At 38.6% G+C, this 24,082-nt stretch overlaps 1 protein-coding gene across 4 annotated transcripts in view; it reads left to right on the top strand.

The window, feature by feature from the left end:
- ARHGAP32 (Rho GTPase activating protein 32) overlaps positions 1–24,082 on the top strand; it is a 403,775-nt gene that overhangs the window by 274,938 nt on the left and 104,755 nt on the right. For all 4 annotated transcript variants that reach the window (XM_037841944.1, XM_037841946.1, XM_037841947.1 and 1 more), the window contains exons 6-9: positions 279–416; positions 2,529–2,621; positions 3,517–3,639; positions 13,081–13,158. In XM_037841944.1, the coding sequence (XP_037697872.1) occupies positions 279–416; positions 2,529–2,621; positions 3,517–3,639; positions 13,081–13,158 (432 nt within the window). The remainder of the gene's footprint in view (positions 1–278; positions 417–2,528; positions 2,622–3,516; positions 3,640–13,080; positions 13,159–24,082) is intronic.

The raw sequence follows: 24,082 nt of genomic DNA, 5'->3' as shown, positions 1-24,082 counted from the left end.
AGGGTTTACTATCCATAATATGTGAAGAACTTCTACAATTCAACAGAAAGAGAAAACAACCAATTAAAAATGGGTCAAGGACTTGAATTGACGTTATTGACTTGTCAATGTAATGCAACTTACTAGAGTGTTTGGAGGTTAACTATTTAGTAGAGTTAGTAGAAGTATCTCATTAGGACATGTGAACTCTCATGAATAAAACACCATTATAGAATAAGGCCTGATTCATAAGCATTTTCCAATAAAGATGAATTATAGGATTTTTTCCCTACCTATAGGGCAAAAGTTGGATTGTTAAACGAAGTTATGAAGATTTTCGGGTACTTGATAAACATCTTCATCTATGTATCTATGATCGACGATTTTCCCAGCTCTCAGAGCTCCCCCGTTCTGATGCCCTAAAGGAGAGTCCTGAGGTAAGCATTGAGTACTGGAAGAAGTAATCACTATGTATGAATTTGCAGAAATTTTTGTCTAATATAAATAAAAGCTTTATTGAGCACTCAGGGTGATTCCTGGAGTTACTTAACTATTTTGGAACTGAAAATTAGTAATTCTATGTAGTGTATTTAAAGTAGATTTAATGTCTAATTTTATAAGGAGAAAAAAATCTTGTATCATAATATATAAATGGGTATTGTGTATGAGCAGACTGTTCTCCAACAAGGATATAAAATACAGAAGCAAAAATATGGGAAAAGTTTCACCTCAGTTATAATCATAGAAATATACATTAAAGCAACAGTGCTATTTGATTAGTTTATGATGGTGGATGCACCTACCTTCACTCCTGCCAAAAATTTCTAGTAAAAATATAAAATATTTTTTTTAAATATGAAAGGGAGGAGAGTCTTTGTAATATGAGAGACAAAAAGTACTATCAAGGAATCAAAAATTGTGAGGCATCTTTGAAATAGATGGGATAAAATTTATAAGGGAAAGAAAATGTACCCTAAAAATATGCCTAAGAGGATTACTGTAGGAGACAGGTAAACTAAAAATCTTAAACACAGAAATGAATGCAGAACCAAGTATCACTAAATAATTGAATAAAAGAATAATGGGAAGGAGAGGCACCAAATTGAATAAGCAAAATAACTGAGAAAATAGAGCAAACAGGAGAAGGCTTTCAGGAATATAGAGGGAAAGGGAGGTTATCATACCTATGAAATAAGAATAGTTTTTGTATAAATGAAATAGCGCTCTTAGAAATGAAAATATGATTATTTAAATTAAGGTAATTTCAGTAATAACAAACCTTAATAGGTGGACTGCATACAAAATTGACACCTTTGAAAAGAGAATTAGAGAGCAGGAAGATCAAGCCAGTAATTTACAAGAATATAGTTCCCCAAGTGGACAAAAAGATAAGAATTATGAGTGAATACTTGGGAATCGTGGAGACTAGATCCAGAAGTTCCTATAACTTCTCATGGAAGTTATAGGAGGAGAAAGTAGATGGAAGGAAGTAATTTAAAATTAATAGAAGAGAATTCTTTAGAACCAAAGAAAGCCATGTTTCCTGATTAAAAGGCCACATTAAGTGCAAAATACTCACATTCCTAGAAACATTGTAGTGAAATTTCAGAACCCCAAAACATAAAGAGAAAACCCTAAAAGCTTCCAGAGAGCAAGAAAACAATTTTTCTCAAAGAAATAAGAATTGTATTGGTATTGCCCTCTTAATCGGCTACGATGGATGCTTGAAAATAGTACAGGGATATTGTCTAAGTTCTGAGGAGAAATCATTTCAGATACATAATTTATTCCAAGACAATTTAGTGAGTGCGACAAAGTAGAAATTGTTGTCTGCATACTATTATCATCAGTCATGCCAGAACTGCAGGAGGGTCTCAAGGTTGTCATAGAAGCCCAGATTCTTTTGTGTCATGGAGAACCTTGGAGGCTTTCTCTCTCTCTCTCTATTTCCCATCTCTGCCTATCTGTTTCATTTTTGTCTCTGAGATGGCCTCAAAACATGGCCACTGCTAATAATCCCAAACTTTTATCTCTTCCTTTTAAGAGAATAGCAGATTGAGCTGGAATTTTGTACCATAATTCCTCATTCTTGGATTAGCTCTTGAGTGGCCCAGCTATGGTTTGGTCACCTCCAGTCCCCTGGGCCACGGTGTGTGTGGTCACATGTGCACATGACTGTCCTGCCACAGCCACGTGTGGAAGATCAGAGCAGGTCCTGGGAATAAGGGCTTCAGGGTAGCAGGGGGAAGCTGGGTAGAAAACTCGAATATCTATCTGCTATAACGGTCTCTTTTCATTTTTAATGACATAAAATTAGAAGGTCTAGTATAACCCTGGTGATAAAAGAGTTAACAGTTAAGCTCTTCATGAGACGCAGACTAAGTTACTATGAAAGTGCCCATAGCTTCAGGTCATGGAAGCCTCTGTGCTCTGTAGCTATTAAAATTTAGCCTACAAGTCCACAGACTTTTCTCCCCAGAAACGATCAGTTTACACCAGTTCCTGCTCTTCACTCTGAGTTACCACAACTTCTTTCTCTTTCTCTTTAGTCCGTCACTCAAATGCTCATGGCTTACCTGTCCCGCCTTTCAGCCATTGCTGGCAACAAGATCAACTGTGGGCCTGCCCTGACGTGGATGGAGGTACTGCCTAATTCACCTTTTATTAAAGTTTTTTTTTTAATCTGTCTACTTAAGGAATCTAATTTTTAATTTAATATGGGGAATTTTGGTAGCTGTTAATAGGGTTTATTCTCATCTTCTGGGAGAATAGACCCATGACACAGGAAATATGTTAAAATATTTTTCATCTCAAATCTGTTCTTTCTTTGATAACTAGGAAGCTAATTTGAATATATTTAATGAATGTAAATTGATACCTTTGTTTCGATGTTTATTGTATTAATGTATACATTTAGGAGGTAAAGCATCACATGTAGTTTCAGTTGACTTAAGTGAAAATATTTTTCAGTTATTTAGGTACAAGTGATGATTAACCATTTAAAAGGTCTGGTTTAGGAATAAGTTTTGTGTGAAATCATTATCCAGTAAATATGTTAGATATTTGTTCTTTATTTGCATATGAAGAATTATATTAATTATTTACTTCTCTCCTGCCAACAGAAATTAGGGAGTTATGAAAGAAAGTAGAAAGAACATAGAACTTGCAGGCAGACTTGCATGCAGATCTTGACTCTTCCATTATTGGCTCTGTGGTCTTGGACAAATTATTTAATCTCTCCTAAATTACATAACCTCTTTTAGCTTAGCGTGTTCACGTTTGAATGATGATAATGATAATATTTATCTTTTTAGAGTTAGGTGGAGATTAAATTAATCCTATATGTCACATACACAGCACAAACAGCTGGCATATATTAAGCATTCAGTAAGTGGTGGAGGTTTTTCTTTTTTCCTCACAGACTGTTTGGGCCAGTGTCTCCTTAAATCAAATTGAATTGTCTCTTCTGTATGGTCAGAGACACCTTTGCAAGTCCCATCTCTTTAACCATCTCCTGGTACATGCTCTTTGTTTTAGATTGACAATAAGGGAAACCACCTTTTAGTTCATGAGGAATCCTCCATCAATACTCCTGCCGTTGGTGCTGCCCATGTTATCAAGAGGTACACTGCTCGAGCCCCTGATGAATTGACCTTAGAGGTAACTAACTGGAGAGTACAATTTGTTATCTGCTCCTGGCTAGCTCTCCTGCCCCATCTACAACTGTCTTAATCATCTACTTAATCAAAAGCACCAGGTTTTTCTATACTTCTGTTATCTTTCAGGATGGAATACCGTCCATTTTTGTTTAAATGACTATACTCATCCTTGAGGACTCACCTTAAGCACCTTCCATCGCGCCTGGGAAGTCATCTGTGATCTCCTTCCCTGCACTTTGTGAAATTACATACCAAAAAAGCCTGGATTGAATGTCATTGTGACGTGTTCTCATGGCTTATCTCTGGCATATCACTTGTTACCTTTAATCATAATTGTTACCTGGTTTATCTCCCAGTAGACAGTGAGTTTCTGGAGAGCAAGGTCTGAGTCTTTTGTCTTTGTGTTTTTAGCACATTAAAACAGTGAAACCCAATGATAACTTCTCAGTGTTTGTTGAAAGATTGAGTGAAAGAAGAATTAAAAGGTGAAATGAATATGTCTTGCTATCAGATATAAAAGGAGAGGAATTGAGCTGGGCGGGGCAAGATGGCAGACTGCTGAGCTGTATGTTTTAGTTACTCCTCCAGGAAAGTAGGTAAAAAGCCAGGAACTGCGTGGACTGGACACCACAGAGCAATCTGTCTTTGGGCATACTTCATACAACACTCATGAAAACGTGGAACTGCTGAGATCAGCGAAATCTGTAAGTTTTTGCGGCCAGGGGACCCGCGCCCCTCCCTGCCAGGCTCAGTCCCGGGGGAGGAGGGGCTGTCAGCTCCGGGAAGGAGAAGGGAGAATTGCAGTGGCTGCTCTTATCGGAAACTCATTCTACTGATTCAAACTCCAACCATAGATAGACTGAGACCAGACACCAGAGACTCTGAGAGCAGCCAGCCCAGCAGAGAGGAGACAGGCATAGAAAAAAAACAACACGAAAAACTCCAAAATAAAAGCAGAGGATTTTTGGAGTTCTGGTGAACACAGAAAGGGGAAGGGCGGAGATCAGGCCTTGAGGCGCATATGCAAATCCCGAAGCAAAGCTGATCTCTCTGCCCTGTGCACCTTTCCTTAATGGCCCTGGTTGCTTTGTCTATTAGCATTTCAATAACCCATTAGATCTCTGAGGAGGGCCGTTTTTTTTTTTTTTTTTTTTTTTTTTTTTTTTTAAATCCTTTTTGCTTTTTCTAAAACAATTACTCTAAGAAGCTCAATACAGAAAGCTTCAAAGAATTGAAATTTGGGCACGTCAAGTCAAGAGCAGAACTAAGAGAGCTCTGAGACAAAAGGCAATAATCCAGTGGCTGAGAAAATTCACTAAACAACACAACTTCCCAAGAAAAGGGGGGTGTCCGCTCACAGCCACCATCCTGGTGGACAGGAAACACTCCTGCCCATCGCCAGCCCCATAGCCCAGAGCTGCCCCAGACAACCCAGTGTGACGGAAGTGCTTCAAATAACAGGCACACACCACAAAACTGGGCGTGGACATTAGCCTTCCCTGCAACCTCAGCTGAATGTCCCAGAGCTGGGAAGGGGGAGCAGTGTGAATTAACAGAGCCCCATTCAGCCATCATTTGAGCAGACTGGGAGCCTCCCAACACAGCCCAGCAGCCCAGAACTGCCCTGGGAGGACGGCACTCACCTGTGACATAGCACAGTCATCCCTCAACAGAGGACCCGGGGTGCACAGCCTGGAAGAGGGGCCCACTTGCAAGTCTCAGGAGCCATACGCCAATACCAAAGACTTGTGGGTCAGTGGCAGAGACAAACTGTGGCAGGACTGAACTGAAGGATATTGCAGCAGCTTTAAAACTCTAGGATCACCAGGGAGATTTGATTGTTAGGGCCACCCCCCCTCCCCGACTGCCCAGAAACACGCCCCACTTACAGGGCAGGCAACACCAACTACACACGCAAGCTTGGTACACCAGTTGGGCCCCACAAGACTCACTCCCCCACTCACCAAAAAGGCTAAGCAGGGGAGATCTGGCTTGTGGAGAACAGGTGGCTCGTGGATGCCACCTGCTGGTTAGTTAGAGAAAGTGTACTCCACGAAGCTGTAGACCTGATAAATTAGAGATAAGGACTTCAACTGGTCTACAAACCCTAAAAGAACCCTATCAAGTTCAGCAAATGCCACGAGGCCAAAAACAACAGAAAATTATAAAGCATATGAAAAAACCAGACGATATGGATAACCCAAGCCCAAGCACCCAAATCAAAAGACCAGAAGAGACACAGCACCTAGAGCAGCTACTCAAAGAACTAAAGATGAACAATGAGACCATAGTACGGGATATGAAGGAAATCAAGAAGACCCTAGAAGAGCATAAAGAAGACATTGCAAGACTAAATAAAAAAATGGATGATCTTATGGAAATTAAAGAAACTGTTGACCAAATTAAAAAGATTCTGGACACTCATAGTACAAGACTAGAGGAAGTTGAACAACGAATCAGTGACCTGGAAGATGACAGAATGGAAAATGAAAGCATAAAAGAAAGAATGGGGAAAAAAATTGAAAAACTCGAAATGGACCTCAGGGATATGATAGATAATATGAAACGTCCGAATATAAGACTCATTGGTGTCCCAGAAGGGGAAGAAAAGGGTAAAGGTCTAGGAAGAGTATTCAAAGAAATTGTTGGGGAAAACTTCCCAAATCTTCTAAACAACATAAATACACAAATCATAAATGCTCAGCGAACTCCAAATAGAATAAATCCAAAAAAACCCACTCCGAGACATATACTGATCACACTGTCAAACATAGAAGAGAAGGAGCAAGTTCTGAAAGCAGCAAGAGAAAAGCAATTCACCACATACAAAGGAAACAGCATAAGACTAAGTAGTGACTACTCAGCAGCCACCATGGAGGCGAGAAGGCAGTGGCACGATATATTTAAAATTCTGAGTGAGAGGAATTTCCAGCCAAGAATACTTTATCCAGCAAAGCTCTCCTTCAAATTTGAGGGAGAGCTTAAATTTTTCACAGACAAAGAAATGCTGAGAGAATTTGCTAACAAGAGACCTGCCCTACTGGAGATACTAAAGGGAGCCCTACAGACAGAGAAACAAAGACAGGACAGAGAGACTTGGAGAAAGGTTCAGTACTAAAGAGATTCAGTATGGGTACAATAAAGGATATTAATAGAGAGAGGGAAAAATATGGCAAACATAATCCAAAGGATAAGATGGCCGATTCAAGAAATGCCTTCACGGTTTTAACGTTGAATGTAAATGGATTAAACTCCCCAATTAAAAGATATAGATTCGCAGAATGGATCAAAAAAAATGAACCATCAATATGTTGCATACAAGAGACTCATCTTAGACACAGGGACACAAAGAAACTGAAAGTGAAAGGATGGAAAAAAATATTTCATGCAAGCTACAGCCAAAAGAAAGCAGGTGTAGCAATATTAATCTCAGATAAAATAGACTTCAAATGCAGGGATGTTTTGAGAGACAAAGAAGGCCACTACATACTAATAAAAGGGGCAATTCAGCAAGAAGAAATAACAATCGTAAATGTCTATGCACCCAATCAAGGTGCCACAAAATACATGAGAGAAACATTGGCAAAACTAAAGGAAGCAATTGATGTTTCCACAATAATTGTGGGAGACTTCAACACATCACTCTCTCCTATAGATAGATCAACCAGACAGAAGACCAATAAGGAAATTGAAAACCTAAACGATCTGATAAATGAATTAGATTTAACAGACATCTACAGGACATTACATCCCAAATCACCAGGATACACATACTTTTCTAGTGCTCACGGAACTTTCTCCAGAATAGATCATATGCTGGGACATAAAACAAGCCTCAATAAATTTAAAAAGATTGAAATTATTCAAAGCACATTCTCTGACCACAATGGAATACAATTAGAAGTCAATAACCATCAGAGACTTAGAAAATTCACAAATACCTGGAGGTTAAACAACACACTCCTAAACAATCAGTGGGTTAAAGAAGAAATAGCAAGAGAAATTGCTAAATATATAGAGACGAATGAAAATGAGAACACAACATACCAAAACCTATGGGATGCAGCAAAAGCAGTGCTAAGGGGGAAATTTATAGCACTAAACGCATATATTAAAAAGGAAGAAAGAGCCAAAATCAAAGAACTAATGGATCAACTGAAGAAGCTAGAAAATGAACAGCAAACCAATCCTAAACCAAGTAGAAGAAAAGAAATAACAAGGATTAAAGCAGAAATAAATGACATAGAGAACAAAAAAACAATAGAAAGGATAAATATCACCAAAAGTTGGTTCTTTGAGAAGATCAACAAGATTGACAAGCCCCTAGCTAGACTGACAAAATCAAAAAGAGAGAAGACCCATATAAACAAAATAATGAATGAAAAAGGTGACATAACTGCAGATCCTGAAGAAATTAAAAAAATTATAAGAGGATATTATGAACAACTGTATGGCAACAAACTGGATAATGTAGAAGAAATGGACAATTTCCTGGAAACATATGAACAACCTAGACTGACCAGAGAAGAAATAGAAGACCTCAACCAACCCATCACAAGCAAAGAGATCCAATCAGTCATCAAAAATCTTCCCACAAATAAATGCCCAGGGCCAGATGGCTTCACAGGGGAATTCTACCAAACTTTCCAGAAAGAACTGACACCAATCTTACTCAAACTCTTTCAAAACATTGAAAAAAATGGAACACTACCTAATTCATTTTATGAAGCTAACATCAATCTAATACCAAAACCAGGCAAAGATGCTACAAAAAAGGAAAACTACCGGCCAATCTCCCTAATGAATATAGATGCAAAAATCCTCAACAAAATACTTGCAAATCGAATCCAAAGACACATTAAAAAAATCATACACCATGACCAAGTGGGGTTCATTCCAGGCATGCAAGGATGGTTCAACATAAGAAAAACAATCAATGTATTACAACACATTAAAAACTCGAAAGGGAAAATCAATTGATCATCTCAATAGATGCTGAAAAAGCATTTGACAAAATCCAACATCCCTTTTTGATAAAAACACTTCAAAAGGTAGGAATTGAAGGAAACTTCCTCAACATGATAAAGAGCATATATGAAAAACCCACAGCCAGCATAGTACTCAATGGTGAGAGACTGAAAGCCTTCCCTCTAAGATCAGGAACAAGACAAGGATGCCCGCTGTCACCACTGTTATTCAACATTGTGCTGGAAGTGCTAGCCAGGGCAATCCGGCAAGACAAAGAAATAAAAGGCATCCAAATTGGAAAAGAAGAAGTAAAACTGTCATTGTTTGCAGATGATATGATCTTATATCTAGAAAACCCTGAGAAATCAACGATACACCTACTAGAGCTAATAAACAAATTTAGCAAAGTAGCGGGATACAAGATTAATGCACATAAGTCAGTAATGTTTCTATATGCTAGAAATGAACAAACTGAAGAGACACTCAAGAAAAAGATACCATTTTCAATAGCAACTAAAAAAATCAAGTACCTAGGAATAAACTTAACCAAAGATGTAAAAGACCTATACAAAGAAAACTACATAACTCTACTAAAAGAAATAGAAGGGGACCTTAAAAGATGGAAAAATATTCCATGTTCATGGATAGGAAGGCTAAATGTCATTAAGATGTCAATTCTACCCAAACTCATCTACAGATTCAATGCAATCCCAATCAAAATTCCAACAACCTACTTTGCAGACTTGGAAAAGCTAGTTATCAAATTTATTTGGAAAGGGAAGATGCCTCGAATTGCTAAAGACACTCTAAAAAAGAAAAACGAAGTGGGAGGACTTACACTCCCTGACTTTGAAGCTTATTATAAAGCCACAGTTGCCAAAACAGCATGGTACTGGCACAAAGATAGACATATAGATCAATGGAATCGAATTGAGAATTCAGAGATAGACCCTCAGATCTATGGCCGACTGATCTTTGATAAGGCCCCCAAAGTCACCGAACTGAGCCATAATGGTCTTTTCAACAAATGGGGCTGGGAGAGTTGGATATCCATATCCAAAAGAATGAAAGAGGACCCCTACCTCACCCCCTACACAAAAATTAACTCAAAATGGACCAAAGATCTCAATATAAAGAAAGTACCATAAAACTCCTAGAAGATAATGTAGGAAAACATCTTCAAGACCTTGTATTAGGAGGCCACTTCCTAGACTTTACACCCAAAGCACAAGCAACAAAAGAGAAAATAGATAAATGGGAACTCCTCAAGCTTAGAAGTTTCTGCACCTCAAAGGAATTTCTCAAAAAGGTAAAGAGGCAGCCAACTCAATGGGAAAAAATTTTTGGAAACCATGTATCTGACAAAAGACTGATATCTTGCATATACAAAGAAATCCTACAACTCAATGACAATAGTACAGACAGCCCAAGTATAAAATGGGCAAAAGATATGAAAAGACAGTTCTCTGAAGTGGAAATACAAATGGCCAAGAAACACATGAAAAAATGTTCAGCTTCACTAGCTATTAGAGAGATGCAAATTAAGACCACAATGAGATACCATCTAACACCGGTTAGAATGGCTGCCATTAAACAAACAGGAAACTACAAATGCTGGAGGGGATGTGGAGAAATTGGAACTCTTATTCATTGTTGGTGGGACTGTATAATGGTTCAGCCACTCTGGAAGTCAGTCTGGCAGTTCCTTAGAAAACTAGAGATAGAGCTACCATTCGATCCAGCAATTGCACTTCTCGGTACATACCCGGAAGATCGGAAAGCAGTGACACGAACAGATATCTGTACGCTAATGTTCATAGCAGCATTATTCACAATTGCCAAGAGATGGAAACAACCCAAATGTCCTTCAACAGATGAGTGGATAAATAAAATATGGTAGATACACACGATGGAATACTACGCGGCAGTAAGAAGGAACGATCTGGTGAAACATATGACAACGTGGATGAACCTTGAAGACATAATGCTGAGCGAAATAAGCCAGGCACAAAAAGAGAAATATTATATGCTACCTCTAATGTGAACTTTGAAAAATGTAAAACAAAGGGTTTATAATGTAGAATGTAGGGGAACTAGCAGTAGAGAGCAATTAAGGAAGGGGGAACAATAATCCAAGAAGAACAGATAAGCTATTTAACGTTCTGGGGATGCCCAGAAATGACTATGGTCTGTTAATTTCTGATGGATGTAGTAGGAACAAGTTCACTGAAATGTTGCTATATTATGTAACTTTCTTGGGGTAAAGTAGGAACATGTTGGAAGTTAAGCAGTTAGGTTAGTTGTCTTTTTCTTACTCCCTTGTTATGGTCTCTTTGAAATGTTCTTTTATTGTATGTTTGTTTTCTTTTTAACTTTTTTTTTCATACAGTTGATTTAAAAAAGAAGGGAAAGTTAAAAAAAAAAAAAAAAAGAAAGAAAAAAGTCAAACAAGGAAAAAAAAAAAAAAAGATGTAGTGCCCCCTTGAGGAGCCTGTGGAGAATGCAGGGGTATTCACCTACCCCACCTCCATGGTTGCTAACATGACCACAGACGTAGGGGACTGGTGGTTTGATGGGTTGAGCCCTCTACCATAAGTTTTACCCTTGGGAAGACGGTTGCTGCAAAGGAGAGGCTAGGCCTCCCTGTATTTGTGCCTAAGAGTCTCCTCCTGAATGCCTCTTTGTTGCTCAGATGTGGCCCTCTCTCTCTGGCTAAGCCAACTTGAAAGGTGAAATCACTGCCCTCCCCCCTACGTGGGATCAGACACCCAGGGAAGTGAATCTCCCTGGCAACGTGGAATATGACTCCCGGGGAGGAATGTAGACCCGGCATCGTGGGATGGAGAACATCTTCTTGACCAAAAGGGGGATGTGAAAGGAAATGAAATAAGCTTCAGTGGCAGAGAGATTCCAAAACGAGCCGAGAGATCACTCTGGTGGGCACTCTTACGCACACTTTAGACAACCTTTTTTAGGTTCTAAAGAATTGGGGTAGCTGGTGGTGGATACCTGAAACTATTAAACTACAACCCAGAACCCATGAATCTCGAAGACAGTTGTATAAAAATGTAGCTTATGAGGGGTGACAGTGGGATTGGGAATGCCATAAGGACCAAACTCCACTTTGTCTAGTTTATGGATGGATGTGTAGAAAAGTAGGGGAAGCAAACAAACAGACAAAGGTACCCAGTGTTCTTTTTTACTTCAATTGCTCTTTTTCACTCTAATTATTATTCTTGTTATTTTTGTGTGTGTGCTAATGAAGGTGTCAGGGATTGATTTAGGTGATGAATGTACAACTATGTAATGGTATTGTAAACAATCGAAAGTACAATTTGTTTTGTATGACTGCGTGGTATGTGAATATATCTCAATAAAATGATGATTAAAAAAAAAAAAAAAAAAAAAAAAAAACAAAAAAAAAAAAAAAAACAAAAAAAAAAAAAAAAAAAAGGAGAGGAATTACATTTCTCCCTGTAACAATAAATATTGGTTCATGAGAGACAAAAATGCTGGCAGTTATTCATGGTAAGAAACAACAGTCTAAAATTTTTACTGTGCAGACTTTGAGCTGTTCTCAAGCTAAACTTTTAGGTTCTGTTCACCAAGGAATGCAGGTCTTGAAAGATTCCATGTCTGTTAGCACATAGAGCTTTGTGAAGATGGCCAATTCATGACTTGAAAATTGGTTGTGAATAAACAAAGAAAAATTCCTAAAGTAATATAGTATACATTGGAAATATAACTCTGAAGTACTTAACTCTTTATCATAGATATCATCGCTCATTTTGAGTCAAGAATGACTTCTATTAAATATATTATTAAAGACAATTGTAATTTTTCTTTATAATTTTGTATAAATTTATATAAACTCACTAGGTTGCCTTTTGCAGTGAAGAAAGTCTATTTAGTGGAAATGGTATATTGCAAAATCAATTGAAAGAAGTGTAGTTGTCATTAAATTTTCTACTTTCTAAGAGTAGACATCTTAGACCTTTACCTGCATGATTAAATTAGATACATTAAATGCCCAGCCCACACCTAAGAGCACATGGTAAGTGCTCACTAAATGTAAAGTTAATAGAAGCTGCTGCTGTTCTAAATTGGACTATTTAAAATTACCTTTTATAAGTGAATCTGGTTTTAGCAGCAGTATAAGAGAAGTTGAATAGAAGTGATGATGTCATGATACCTTCCATTCCAAGATTGTATGCTTTTAACTCTGGCTTTCTCCCGTCTGCACTTGCTCATTGAGTCACCATCTTTGTGCTTAACTCTGTGTAGATCTCTCTGTGAGTGAATGGTTAAATTGTTGATTCTTTAGAGAAAGTGGTAATATGTTTTTCCAGAAATTACAGTCAAAGTATAGATAGCACTCAGTCCTTTTGTATAGGTCAGATTTAAATTCTAATCATAACAATTGGTTTAAAATTTAGCTAAAAACATTTTACTTAATTTTTTTTTCTTTTTCTAGGTGGGAGACATTGTTTCTGTTATTGACATGCCCCCAAAAGTTTTAAGCACATGGTGGAGAGGCAAGCATGGATTTCAGGTAGGCAACAAAAAATTAGGTATGAACAAGTTCAAAGAACAGCTTTTCCTTATGCTTCAGGAATACTTCTGTTTGCAAGATGTACTAGCAACAGACTATGTCATCAAAAATTTTGTCTGCAATGATAGAAAAATATAGATGATAACCATGATCTTGGATTTGGATTTTCTTTTCTAGTCACTATGGTGGATGCTTTTCTCTCCTTATTCTTAGTCTCTGAACAGTGATTTAGCCAAAGTGTGCACAGAGGCTCATGGGCCTGATGACTACTTTTAGATGATCAGGCCTGTGAACCTACCTTGCTTCTGTAGTGGTGCTAAACCATGATTCACTCGTATATATTCTCTCTAGAATTAAGTCAGTTTGATCAATATTTTTCTATAAAAATGCCTTGTAACTGTTAATGTAAACTTAGTGTATTAATTATAGAACAGCAGAATCTAAAGAAGTCTCTTATTTCATCTTTTCCATGTATAACTATAAAGAATTTGAGACCTGACAGTGGCATCTTTTAGATTGACTTAGCACTAGCTTCCATAGGATAGATGGATTTTCATTTATCTTTTAAAACAATCCATAGAGGATCATCTGAAAATGCTTTAAAAAGGTATCTTTAAAATTGTGCTTTTTTTTTTGGTCTATTTATAAAAGTGTAGCTAAAATGCTATATAAATAAAATGCTCATGCTATAATGTTAGAAATTTTAAGAACTCTTACATAAATATCATGAGCTTTAACTACATCTTAAATGAAAACAAATGTCAGGTTTTTGTAAAATGGATTTTATTAAAAAATAATAAAAATTTAAAACAGTATACAGCATGGTGATGAGATGAGCTACAGCTTTTAGGATCTCAAAGATGATTGACAGTAAATTGGGCTTTAAAATGACAGTTATGGTTTGGTCTTGGCTTTGCTGCTAGCTTTTATAATGACCTCAGACAAGTCATTTGCTTTCTTTTGCCTTTACTTGTTTGTTTGGTTTTGTTGTTTTTACAAACACTATATTCACCAAGCAGACTTCACTTTTTTTTCTTAAAATCAGAGGGTTCTGCTTAATATCTCTCCAGTTCTTCTCAATACTTTAATTCTATGATTGTAAACATAGTCAAATATTTTCTCTTCATTTGTGTAGCAAATATTTATTGAGTATTGACTTTGTGCTAAATACATATTAATCTTCCTGTTTTAGTTTCCTGTGCTGCTCAAGCAAATACCATACAATGGGTTGGCTTAAACAATGGGAATTTATTCATTTACGGTTTTGAGGTTAGGAAATAGTCCAAATCAAGGCGTCATCAAAGTGATGCTTTCTCCCCACTGGGGCACTCTGGGCCTGGCTGCTGGCAATCCTTGGTCCTTGGCTTGTCACATGGCAAGGCACAGGGCAGCGTCTCCTGGTCTCTCCCTTCTCTTCCAGGTTCGTTGATGTTCAGCTTCTGGCTGCTCCCTCTGTGGCTTTCTCTCTGTTTGAATTTTATTCTGCTTATAAAGGACTCCAGTAATAGGATTAAGATCCATCCTGATTGAGATGGGCCACACCTGAACTGAAGTAACCTCATCAAAAGGTCCTACTTACATTGAGTGTATACCCACAGGAATGGATTTAAGTTAAGAACATTAAGTTTTCTGGGGTACATACAGCTTTAAACCACAGTACTAACTGTATTTATATAGACACATAAGATTGTTTATTGCCTAAACAAACTAATACTTAAAAGTTAGTTGTGATTAATAAGTAAAAACTAGATAAAAACTAGTTATCGACTAAACAAATTACTTAAAAAGTTTTTTTTTTTTTTTTAAGTTAAAAGATTGATTTGTAGTTGATAACAAAAATTTGTTCATCTGGAAATACTGTTTTTCATCCTGATTGGTTTCGGAAAGGTAGTCCTATCTATTTAGATCATGCTGGAGTGTACCTGTAAGGAGATGAGATGCTGGAGGGGGAGCTCATAAAACCAGGAGCACATCTTTAGAATGTTAGTATCAAAACTTCATTTAAAAAAGGAATCCAGGACTTTAAAGAAAGAATCCAACCAATCCACTATTCCTTGTTGTATTAGTCAGTGTTCTCTCAGGAAACAGAACTGACAAGAAATATCTGTAAATATTATGAGATTTTATAAAATTGTCTCACACAACTGTGGAGAAGCACAAGTCCAAATTCTGTAGGGCAGTCTACAAGCTGGGAACTCCAATGAAGTTTTTTGATGAATTCCCCAGGAGAAGCCGGCCAGCTGAAGTAGAGATGAACAGTCTCTCTTCTGACTGGTGAAGTCATCACTTCTCCTTTTAAAGCCTTCAACTGATTGGATGAAACATCTCTCATTACTGAAAGCAGTCTCCTCAGTTGATTGTAGATGTAAACAGCCATGGATGCAATCAACTTACTGATGATTTAAATCCACAAAATGTCCTCACAGTTACAGTCAAGCCAGTGCTTGCTTGACTGAACAACTGGGCACCTTCACCTGGCCAAGTTGACACATGAGCCTAACCATCACACTTACTGTTACTAAACACTAATCCATTTATACCAGCCCATTGTGGTCAGCACTGGTTTGCAGGGAAAAACGTGAGTGAGGAGGCATTTGTTGAGCATCTATTGTGTACCAGCAAGTGCAGTGTTTTCTTGAATTTTCACAGAACTTCAAGGTAGTTTTTGTCACCTCTGTTTTATAGAGAGGAAATGGTTTTAAGAAGTTTAGTGAGCAGCCAAGATCCCAAATCAGGAAGTGATGGAGCAGGGCCTGCAATGTAAGTCTACTCCGTCACATTGCCTGAAGAGCACAAAGCGCAGGTTCTCCCCCTTCCCTCAGAGGATTAACTCTCTCCACCTCGGTTTTGTACCCTGTAAAAGTAGTTGGGAAGTACCTCCCCAATGAGTAAGGAATGTTGTCACGATTAACCAAGCATGACTATAAAGCAGACACATTTACTGATGGAAGCATTGCTCTTACCATATTTTATGTTTTTATTGTGATGAATAAAATGTTAAATTCTGGGAAATAACTCCTCTTTAGGTATTCTTGATGTTCCCTATCCTCAGTAGGTATTTTTACATTGTAAGTATGTGCGCCCACCTCAGATATTCTTTTGAGAGGGTCAGATAATTATAATTTATTCCATGTACACAATAATTGTAAATAAGAGAACGTTTTTATCTCCTTATTTTTAAGTTTGAAGTAACTGTAATTATAGCTTAGTTCAGTGTTTTCATACTTTTTTATTTTTTATACCTGGTTATTCAAACACAATCTTACACATGACTTCAGGGTGAGAGAAAGATGAACGCAGAGCTGCCACGGTTGATATGGAGGTCAGGAGCCCCCAGCCTGAAGCCATGTGGGGGCAGCCTGATAGTCTTCGCTTCAGAACCACTAGAAAAAGAGCCAGTTAGCATTCTACAAGTTTTAGAGAAACCTCTTCTAAGGGCATTTGCATGTGATGACTCCTTTTAGAAGGCTAATAGTTAGTTTTTTTAATTTGTCCAAAGTAAATTATATCTGAATTCTTGGTACTTCACATATTTTGATGTAGATGAGTGATACAAATTCAGAATGCAAATAACCTTTTTTTTTTTCGAGTTTATTTTTTTTTCTGTTATCGGGCATTGCTGTTTCTAAGGTTCATCCATTCTTTCATTTGACTGTTAAGTGCCAGCCAGTCCTGAGCAGGAGGGAGATGTGGTCTGAAGTCCCCCTGGGGACTGTCTCAGAGAGACTCCTTTGGAAGTCAGCTTGGCTCCGGGCCACGGGCAGGCATTGCTGGTTGTGACTGCTAAGAGCCTTGTCACCTCAAAAGGAAGGAGTCCTGGGGTGACTGCTCCATGGGTAGATGCCCCACCCTGCTGTCCTCTGCTCAGAGGCTCTTCCCACCTGAGGAGGCACATGTTGACTCATAACCGACATTTGGCCCTCATTGCATTCATGACAGAAGGGCCTCTGGGCATCACACCCCATGCTCCCACTAGGACATGGAGGATGAGCAGACCTGGATGCTCTCCTGAGGTTCCGTAAGACAAGTGGACAGGTTCAGGGCCCAGCAGGATTCCCAGGGAGGTCTAGGAAGTCTTCCTGGAGGAGGTGACATTGGAGTAAAGCATCTGGCATGTGAATTCCTCTGAGGAGAGGATGTCCCAATGATTCATTATTGCTTCTAATTGTGGGAGCAAAACTTGGGGTCCAGCATGGATTGGGCTTCCTGGGTTCCAGGACGGCAAAGCTTATTTGGGCTCAATACACCAGTCTCTTTAGCAGACCCTAAAGGAGGAGGCACAGAGGCAGTCTGGCTCCCCTGACAGCATTGTGGCTTGCACAGAGGACTTCCTGGGGATCAGGGCTATTTACTGCTGGCCGCTGAGGAGAGAGAGCGAAAGGGAGCAAAGATGTAGACTGCTGCTTCCCAGGAGGGAGGGCGACTCAACTGAGGAGTGACACCGAGTGTGAAACATGTTGACTGCCAAGGCTCCCATGCATCTCAGCCTGCCATTCTGCTCCCTTCATTATGTCTATGGTATGTCGTGTGGACACCACTTTTTCTTTTGTCATGGTCACTTGTGTGTTTGTTGACTCCTTTCTGGCCACCTGTCCAGAGCATGCTTCATTGTGGAAGCATTTTCCTTTATATTGCTCTGACCTGTTGCTGTGCAGTATATGTGTTGTGACTTTGTTTTATTTTATTATTCTTTTAAAAATGGTTAATAGACTTTTATGTTTTAATGCAGTTTCAGCTTTACAGAATAATTGAGCAATACTGCATAGAATTCTATATTTTCATCCCGCCTCATTCCTTACCCACAAACACAGTTTCCCCTATTATCAACATCTTGTTAGTGTGATACATTTGTTATAATTGACGACCTGGTATTGTTACATTACTCTTAACTGAAGCCCATAGTTTACATTGAGGTTCACTCTATGTGATGTGCAGTTCTATGGTGTAAAGAGCTGGCCAGACTGCAGTCAGAGGAAACGGTGCCTGCGAGACTGCCCTCACTCCAGCCACCTGGGAACCAGTTCAGGGGTTCCCAGGGTTACCCTCATTTCAGACCTTCTGACTACAAATTTAGGGATTCCTGTGACCACCCTCAGGTCTGCTAATCCACTGGAATGACTCACAGAACTCACTGAAACCTATTATACTCATGATCACATTTATTATAGGGAAAGGATGCCAATTAGTAGTAGCCAAAGGAAGAGATGCATAGCGTGGTGCCTGAGTGGGGTCTAAATGTGAAAGCTCTGGCCGTCCCCTCTTTGGATGGCATCACCTCCTCCTGGCCACAATGTGTGACAGTGTGCACGGAGGACTGCCAACCAGGGAAGCTCACCTGAGCCTGTGGTATGCAGAGTTTTATTTGGGCGTCATCACATACTACCTGTGTGGCTGAACTTTTTGTATCTCCACCAGCAATGAATGAGACTTCCTGTTGCTCTACCCTTCCCAGCATTTAGTGTTGTCAGTATTTTGGACTTTAGTCATTCTAATAGGTATGTGGTTGTAACTCAGTGTGGTTTTAATTTGCCATTCTCTAATGACATACGATGTTAAGCATCTTTTCATAAGCTTATTTCCCATCTGTATACTGTCTTTGGTGAGTTATTCAGATCTCTTGTGCATTTTTTAATTAGGCTGTTTGCTTTCTTATTGATGAGTTTTGAAAATTCTTTATCTATTTTGGATATAATGCCTTTATCAGATAAGTGTTTTACATATATTGTCTCCCATTCTGTGGCTTGTCTCTTATCTTTTAACAGTGTCTTTCAAAAATCATAATAATAAATGTATGTGGGCTAACTTTTAATTGTTTTAAAGCAGATAAACTTTGTTAAATATCAGGGCTCCTTTCTTCTCCTTGCTTTCTCTCCATGTACTTTTTTTTTTTTTAATTCAATTTTATACAGTCTTCCACGGTGTACAATCAGTTGTTCACAGTACCATTATATAGTTATGCATTCATCAACACAATCAATTTTTGAGCATTTCCATTACCACACACAAAATAGAATAAGAAAAAAAGTTAAAGTAAAAAAAGAACTCCCAAAACATCCCATAGCCCCCATTTCTCCCTATTATTCATTTACTTTTTGTCCTCATTTTTCTATTCTTCTGCCCATACACTGTATACAGGGTATGGGAGCCACAAAGTTTTCACAATCACATAGTCACAAAGTGTAAGCTATATAGCTGTACAGCTATACAGTTGTTTTCAAGAATAAAGACTACTGGGTTACAGTTCAACAGTTTCAGGTATATCTTTCTAGCTATTCCAATACACTAAAAATTAAAAAGGGATATCTATATAATGCATTAGAATAACCTCCAGAATGACCTCTCGACTCCATTTGAAATCTCTCAGCCACTGAAACTTTATTTCGTTTCATTTCTCTTCCCCCTTTTGGTCCAAGAAGGCTTTCGAAATCCCATGATGCCAGGGCAAAGCTCATCCCCGCAGATCGTGTCCCACATTGCCAGGGAGATTTACACTCCTGGGAGTGTATGTGTGTCCCACATAGGGGGAGGGCAGTGAGTTTACCTGCAGGGTTGGCTTAGAGAGAGAGGCCACATATGAGCAATAAAAGAGGTTCTCTGATGGTGACTCTTGGGCACAATTTTAAGTAGGCTCAGCTTCTCCTTTACAGTAACAAACGTCATAAAGGCAAGCCCCAAGATCGAGGTCTCGGCCTTCTAAATTGGTAGCCCCTGATGCTTGTGAGAATATCATTAATTCCCCAGGAGGGGAAAGTTAATACTTCCACATTTTCCCCCAGTCCCTGAAGGGGGTTTTGCAAATACATCTTTATTCTCTGCCCAAATTACTCTGCGATGTATTGGGGCTTCACACTAACCTGTAGAAACCAACAAAATTTCACTCCCTGTTCGATGTTCCTTGTAATTATGTTGCTTGAATAAACTGACCTTACAAATCAAATCATATAGTGTTTTACAAAAAATACTGATTTTGCACCTAATAAACATCTCTTACTTTGGTATCACACAGAATTTGAAGTTTTAAAAACACCGTCCATATCATCCTATACCCTTTAGTCTAATTTACCTTAGTCCTAACCAAGTCCATTTCATTCATGTCTCTAATTGAGGTCCAGTTTCTTTTTTCAGACTCCTTAACATTTGCTGTATGGGGTGATGCTGACATTTATAGCTGCCGGACTCTGGCTCTGAGTCTCAGATGTCACACAGATACCCAAAGTTCCAGGGACTGATCAGATGAAACACAAAGAGCTCAGCATCTCAGAATTTAGACAACCATTACAACTCAGGAATAGATGTAACTGCTATAAGAGCTTAAAATTAGAAACCTTTACAAGAAGCCTTCCCCTGATAACCTATGCTTTCAGGTTCGTGTCTCAGAGTTTGCACATTATGGTTAGTCCATATTAGTGAGGCATTATAGTGTTTTTCTTTTCATTTCTGATTTATTTCACTCAACATACTGTCCTCAATATCCATTCACCTGACAACTTCACTCCTTTTAGCAGCTCAATATTCCATTGTATGTATATACCACAGTTTACCATCCATTCATCAGTTGATGTACTCTTAAGCCATCTCTATCCACTGCAAATCATAAATATTGACACCATAAACCCTACTGTGCAAATGTCCATTCATGTCTCTTTTCATTTCTTCCAAGTATATACCCAGTTACCAAGTTGCAAGACCATATGGCAATCTCATGCTTAGCCTCCTGTGGAACTACCACACTTCTCTCCAGAGGAGCTGCACCATTCTGCTTCCCCAGCAGTGGTGATTAGGTACATCCTTTTCTCCATATTTTCTCCAGCACTTGTATCCCTCTGTTTATTTTTTAGACAGTTTTATTCACACACCATACATTGTATCCTAAGTAAACAATCAATGGTTCCCTGTATAATAACATAGTTATACATTCACCACCACTATCTATATAAGGACATTTCCATTTCTTCCACAAAGAAAGAGGAGGAGGTGAAAAAGTAAAAAGAAAAAAGAAAAAGAAAGAAAAAAAATGACAACTAAAAAAGCAACAAAGGAAAAAATGAAATTAAAATAAAATGCAATAAAAATGTCAGACAACAACACTGATGCCATAAATCCCATACCCCTCCCTTGAATCCCCCTTTTATAGACATTTAGCTTGGTATATTGCCTTTTTGGTATATTGCTACAATTAATGGAGACATATTACAATGTTACTGTTAATAATAGACTCTAGTTTGCATTGATTGTATTTTCCCCAATATCACCCCATTTTTAATACCTTGCGGAGTTGACATTCATTTGTTCTCCCTCATGTAAAAACATATTTGTACATTTAATCACACTCACTGATCACTCTAAATTTCACTAAGTTTTACAGACCCAGTCTTTATCTTCTATCTTTCCTTCTTGTGTCCTCCATGCACCTAACCTTCCTTTTTCAACCATACTCACAGTCATCTTTGTTCAGTGTACTTACATTATTGTGCTATCATTGCCCAATATTGTGCTCCAAACCTCTCTCTCCTTTTTTTTCCTATCTGCCTGTAGTGTTTCCTCTAGTATTTCCTGTAGACTAGGTATTTATTCACAAACTCTCTCAGTGTGTTTGTCTGAGAATATTTTAAACTCTCCCTCATTTTTGAAGAGCAGTTTTGCAATATTTTAAACTCTCCCTCATTTTTGAAGAACAGTTTTGCCAGATACAGATTTTTTGGTTGGCAGTTTTTTTCCTTCAGTATCTTACATATATCATACTACTGCCTTCTCGCCTCCATGGTTTCTACTGAGAAATCTGCACATAGTCTTATCAAGCTTCCCTTGTATGTGATGGATCGCTTTTCTCTTGCTGCTTTCAGAATTCTCTCTGTCTTTGACGTTTGATAATCTGATTATTTAATGTCTTTGTGTAGTTTTATTCAGATCTATTCTGTTTGGGGTATGCTGTGCTTCTTAGTTCTGTAATTTTTTATCTTTCATAAGAGATGGGAAATTTTCAGTGATTATTTCCTCCTTTACTGTTTCTGCTTCTTTTCCCTTCTCTTCTCCTTCTGGGACACCTATGACATGTACATTCATGTGCTTCATGTTGTCATTCAGTTCCCTGAGATGCTGCTCATGTTTTTCCATTCTTTTCCCTATCTTTTCTTTTGTGTGTAGTATTTCAGATGTCCTGTCCTCCAGTTCATGAATCTTTTCTTCCGCCTCTTCAAATCTGCTGTTGTATGTCTCCATTGTGTTTTTCATCTCTTGTATTGTGCCTTTCATTCCCATAAGTTCTGCCAATTGTTTTTTCAGACTTCAGAGTTCTTCCCTATGTTCACCCAATGTCTTCTTTATATCCTTCATCTCTTTTGCATATCTCCCCTCAACCCGCTGACTTGATTTTTGAATTCATTTAGCATATTTGTTTGAAGATCTTTAATTCATTGTTTCAACTCCTGTATCTCAGTTGAAGTGTAGGTTTGTTCCTTTGACTGAGCCATATCTTTGTTTTTCTTAATGTGACTTGCAATTTTTTGTTGTCTAGGCATCTGGTTTCCTTGATACCCCAAGCAGATTTTCCCAGACCAGACGGGTCCAGGTCTCAGGAGGAAGCTTTAATCAGTATCAAGTTTCCCTGAGGAGCAGGTTGTGTAGACTTTCCTGTGAAGCCTCTAGACTCAGTGCTTTTCTTATCTTTCCCAGCAGGTGGCACTTGTCAGTCTGCAGCTCCCCACTGATATAAAGAGGTGTGGTCCCTTTAATTCTCAGTGAACCCTGTCCTGGCTGGGACTGAGGGTGTCAGAAGCCAAGCTTAAGTTGTTTCCGGCCCCCGAACCCCACTTAGGCCCTGGGGTCTGAATTCTCTTAGGAAGGGCAGCTACTTGAGCTGGGCCCCACCCCCCTTTTCTTAGAGAAGTTACACTCTTTAGGGAGTTATCTTCTCTATTTGAATTCCTCCTTTGTCTCTCTGACTTAGTTAATGCCACCCTTGCCTGGGTCAGTGCTGACAATTGAAAATGCCTTAGGTTTTCTCTGATGAGCTGTTTAGAATAAGAGAAACAAAAGGAAAAAGAGCAAAAGCCCCTTTTCAGAGCCAGACCCAGGCCCTAGTTTTGCCAGGTGACCAGTGTTAGTCCCCAGTTCTCTGTGCCCCTGTTCTTGGGACACAGCCTTTTTCCAGTATTCTGAGCTCAGCTGTCTCCAAGCCTGTTTTTATTTACTTATGTATCTTTGTTTTTTATGTCAACCCTGCCTCCTCTCTGCTGGGAAGAACCTCAAATTCCTTACTTATTTGCTCTGGGTTTATCTATGCCTGTAGCTTGTTTTCAGTAGTCCAAATTTGTTAATTAAAACCACAGTTGGAGCTTGTTTGAGTTACTTGCCCTTGCTCCAGGTAACCAGCTTCTTTTTTCTAGAAGGAAGTGTTTTGGCTTAGCCTACTGTGCCGGTGGGGGAGGGGTGCTGGCTCCACAGTTGGGGAGCTTTACTTACAATTCTGTGCTGCATTCTTAGCCATTCCAGCAACTCCAGGCTGGTGTACGATGCATGTCCAGTCATAGATGTCCCCCAACAGTTGTTTTAGACTATATACTAGTTGTTCCTGGCTATTTACTAGTTACTCAAGGACTAACTAAATTCCACACCTCTCTGTGCCACCATCTTGCCCCTCCTCCTCCAAGTACTTTTTATTGACTCTTAGTAACTCTTTTAGAATATAATCAGAGAAAAAAGAAATTAAGTTTAAAAAGACTTCCATGAATTTTTAAACAGACTTTGTGAAAGTTAATAACAAAATAAATTTAAAGAAATTAATGATTAGACATGAAATTTCAAATCTAAGTATTTGTGAATTGTCATAAAGTCAAAGTCGATCCAAGGAATACGCATTTACTGGATTCCTTAAAGGTTCTCTACTGCTCTCCTCATTCTTCTGTTGCCAGTAATTCATTTTACT

Source organism: Choloepus didactylus, chromosome 6, assembly GCF_015220235.1.
Source record: "Choloepus didactylus isolate mChoDid1 chromosome 6, mChoDid1.pri, whole genome shotgun sequence".
Lineage (NCBI taxonomy): Eukaryota > Metazoa > Chordata > Mammalia > Pilosa > Megalonychidae > Choloepus > Choloepus didactylus.
This window is presented reverse-complemented; position numbering and strand designations above follow the sequence as displayed.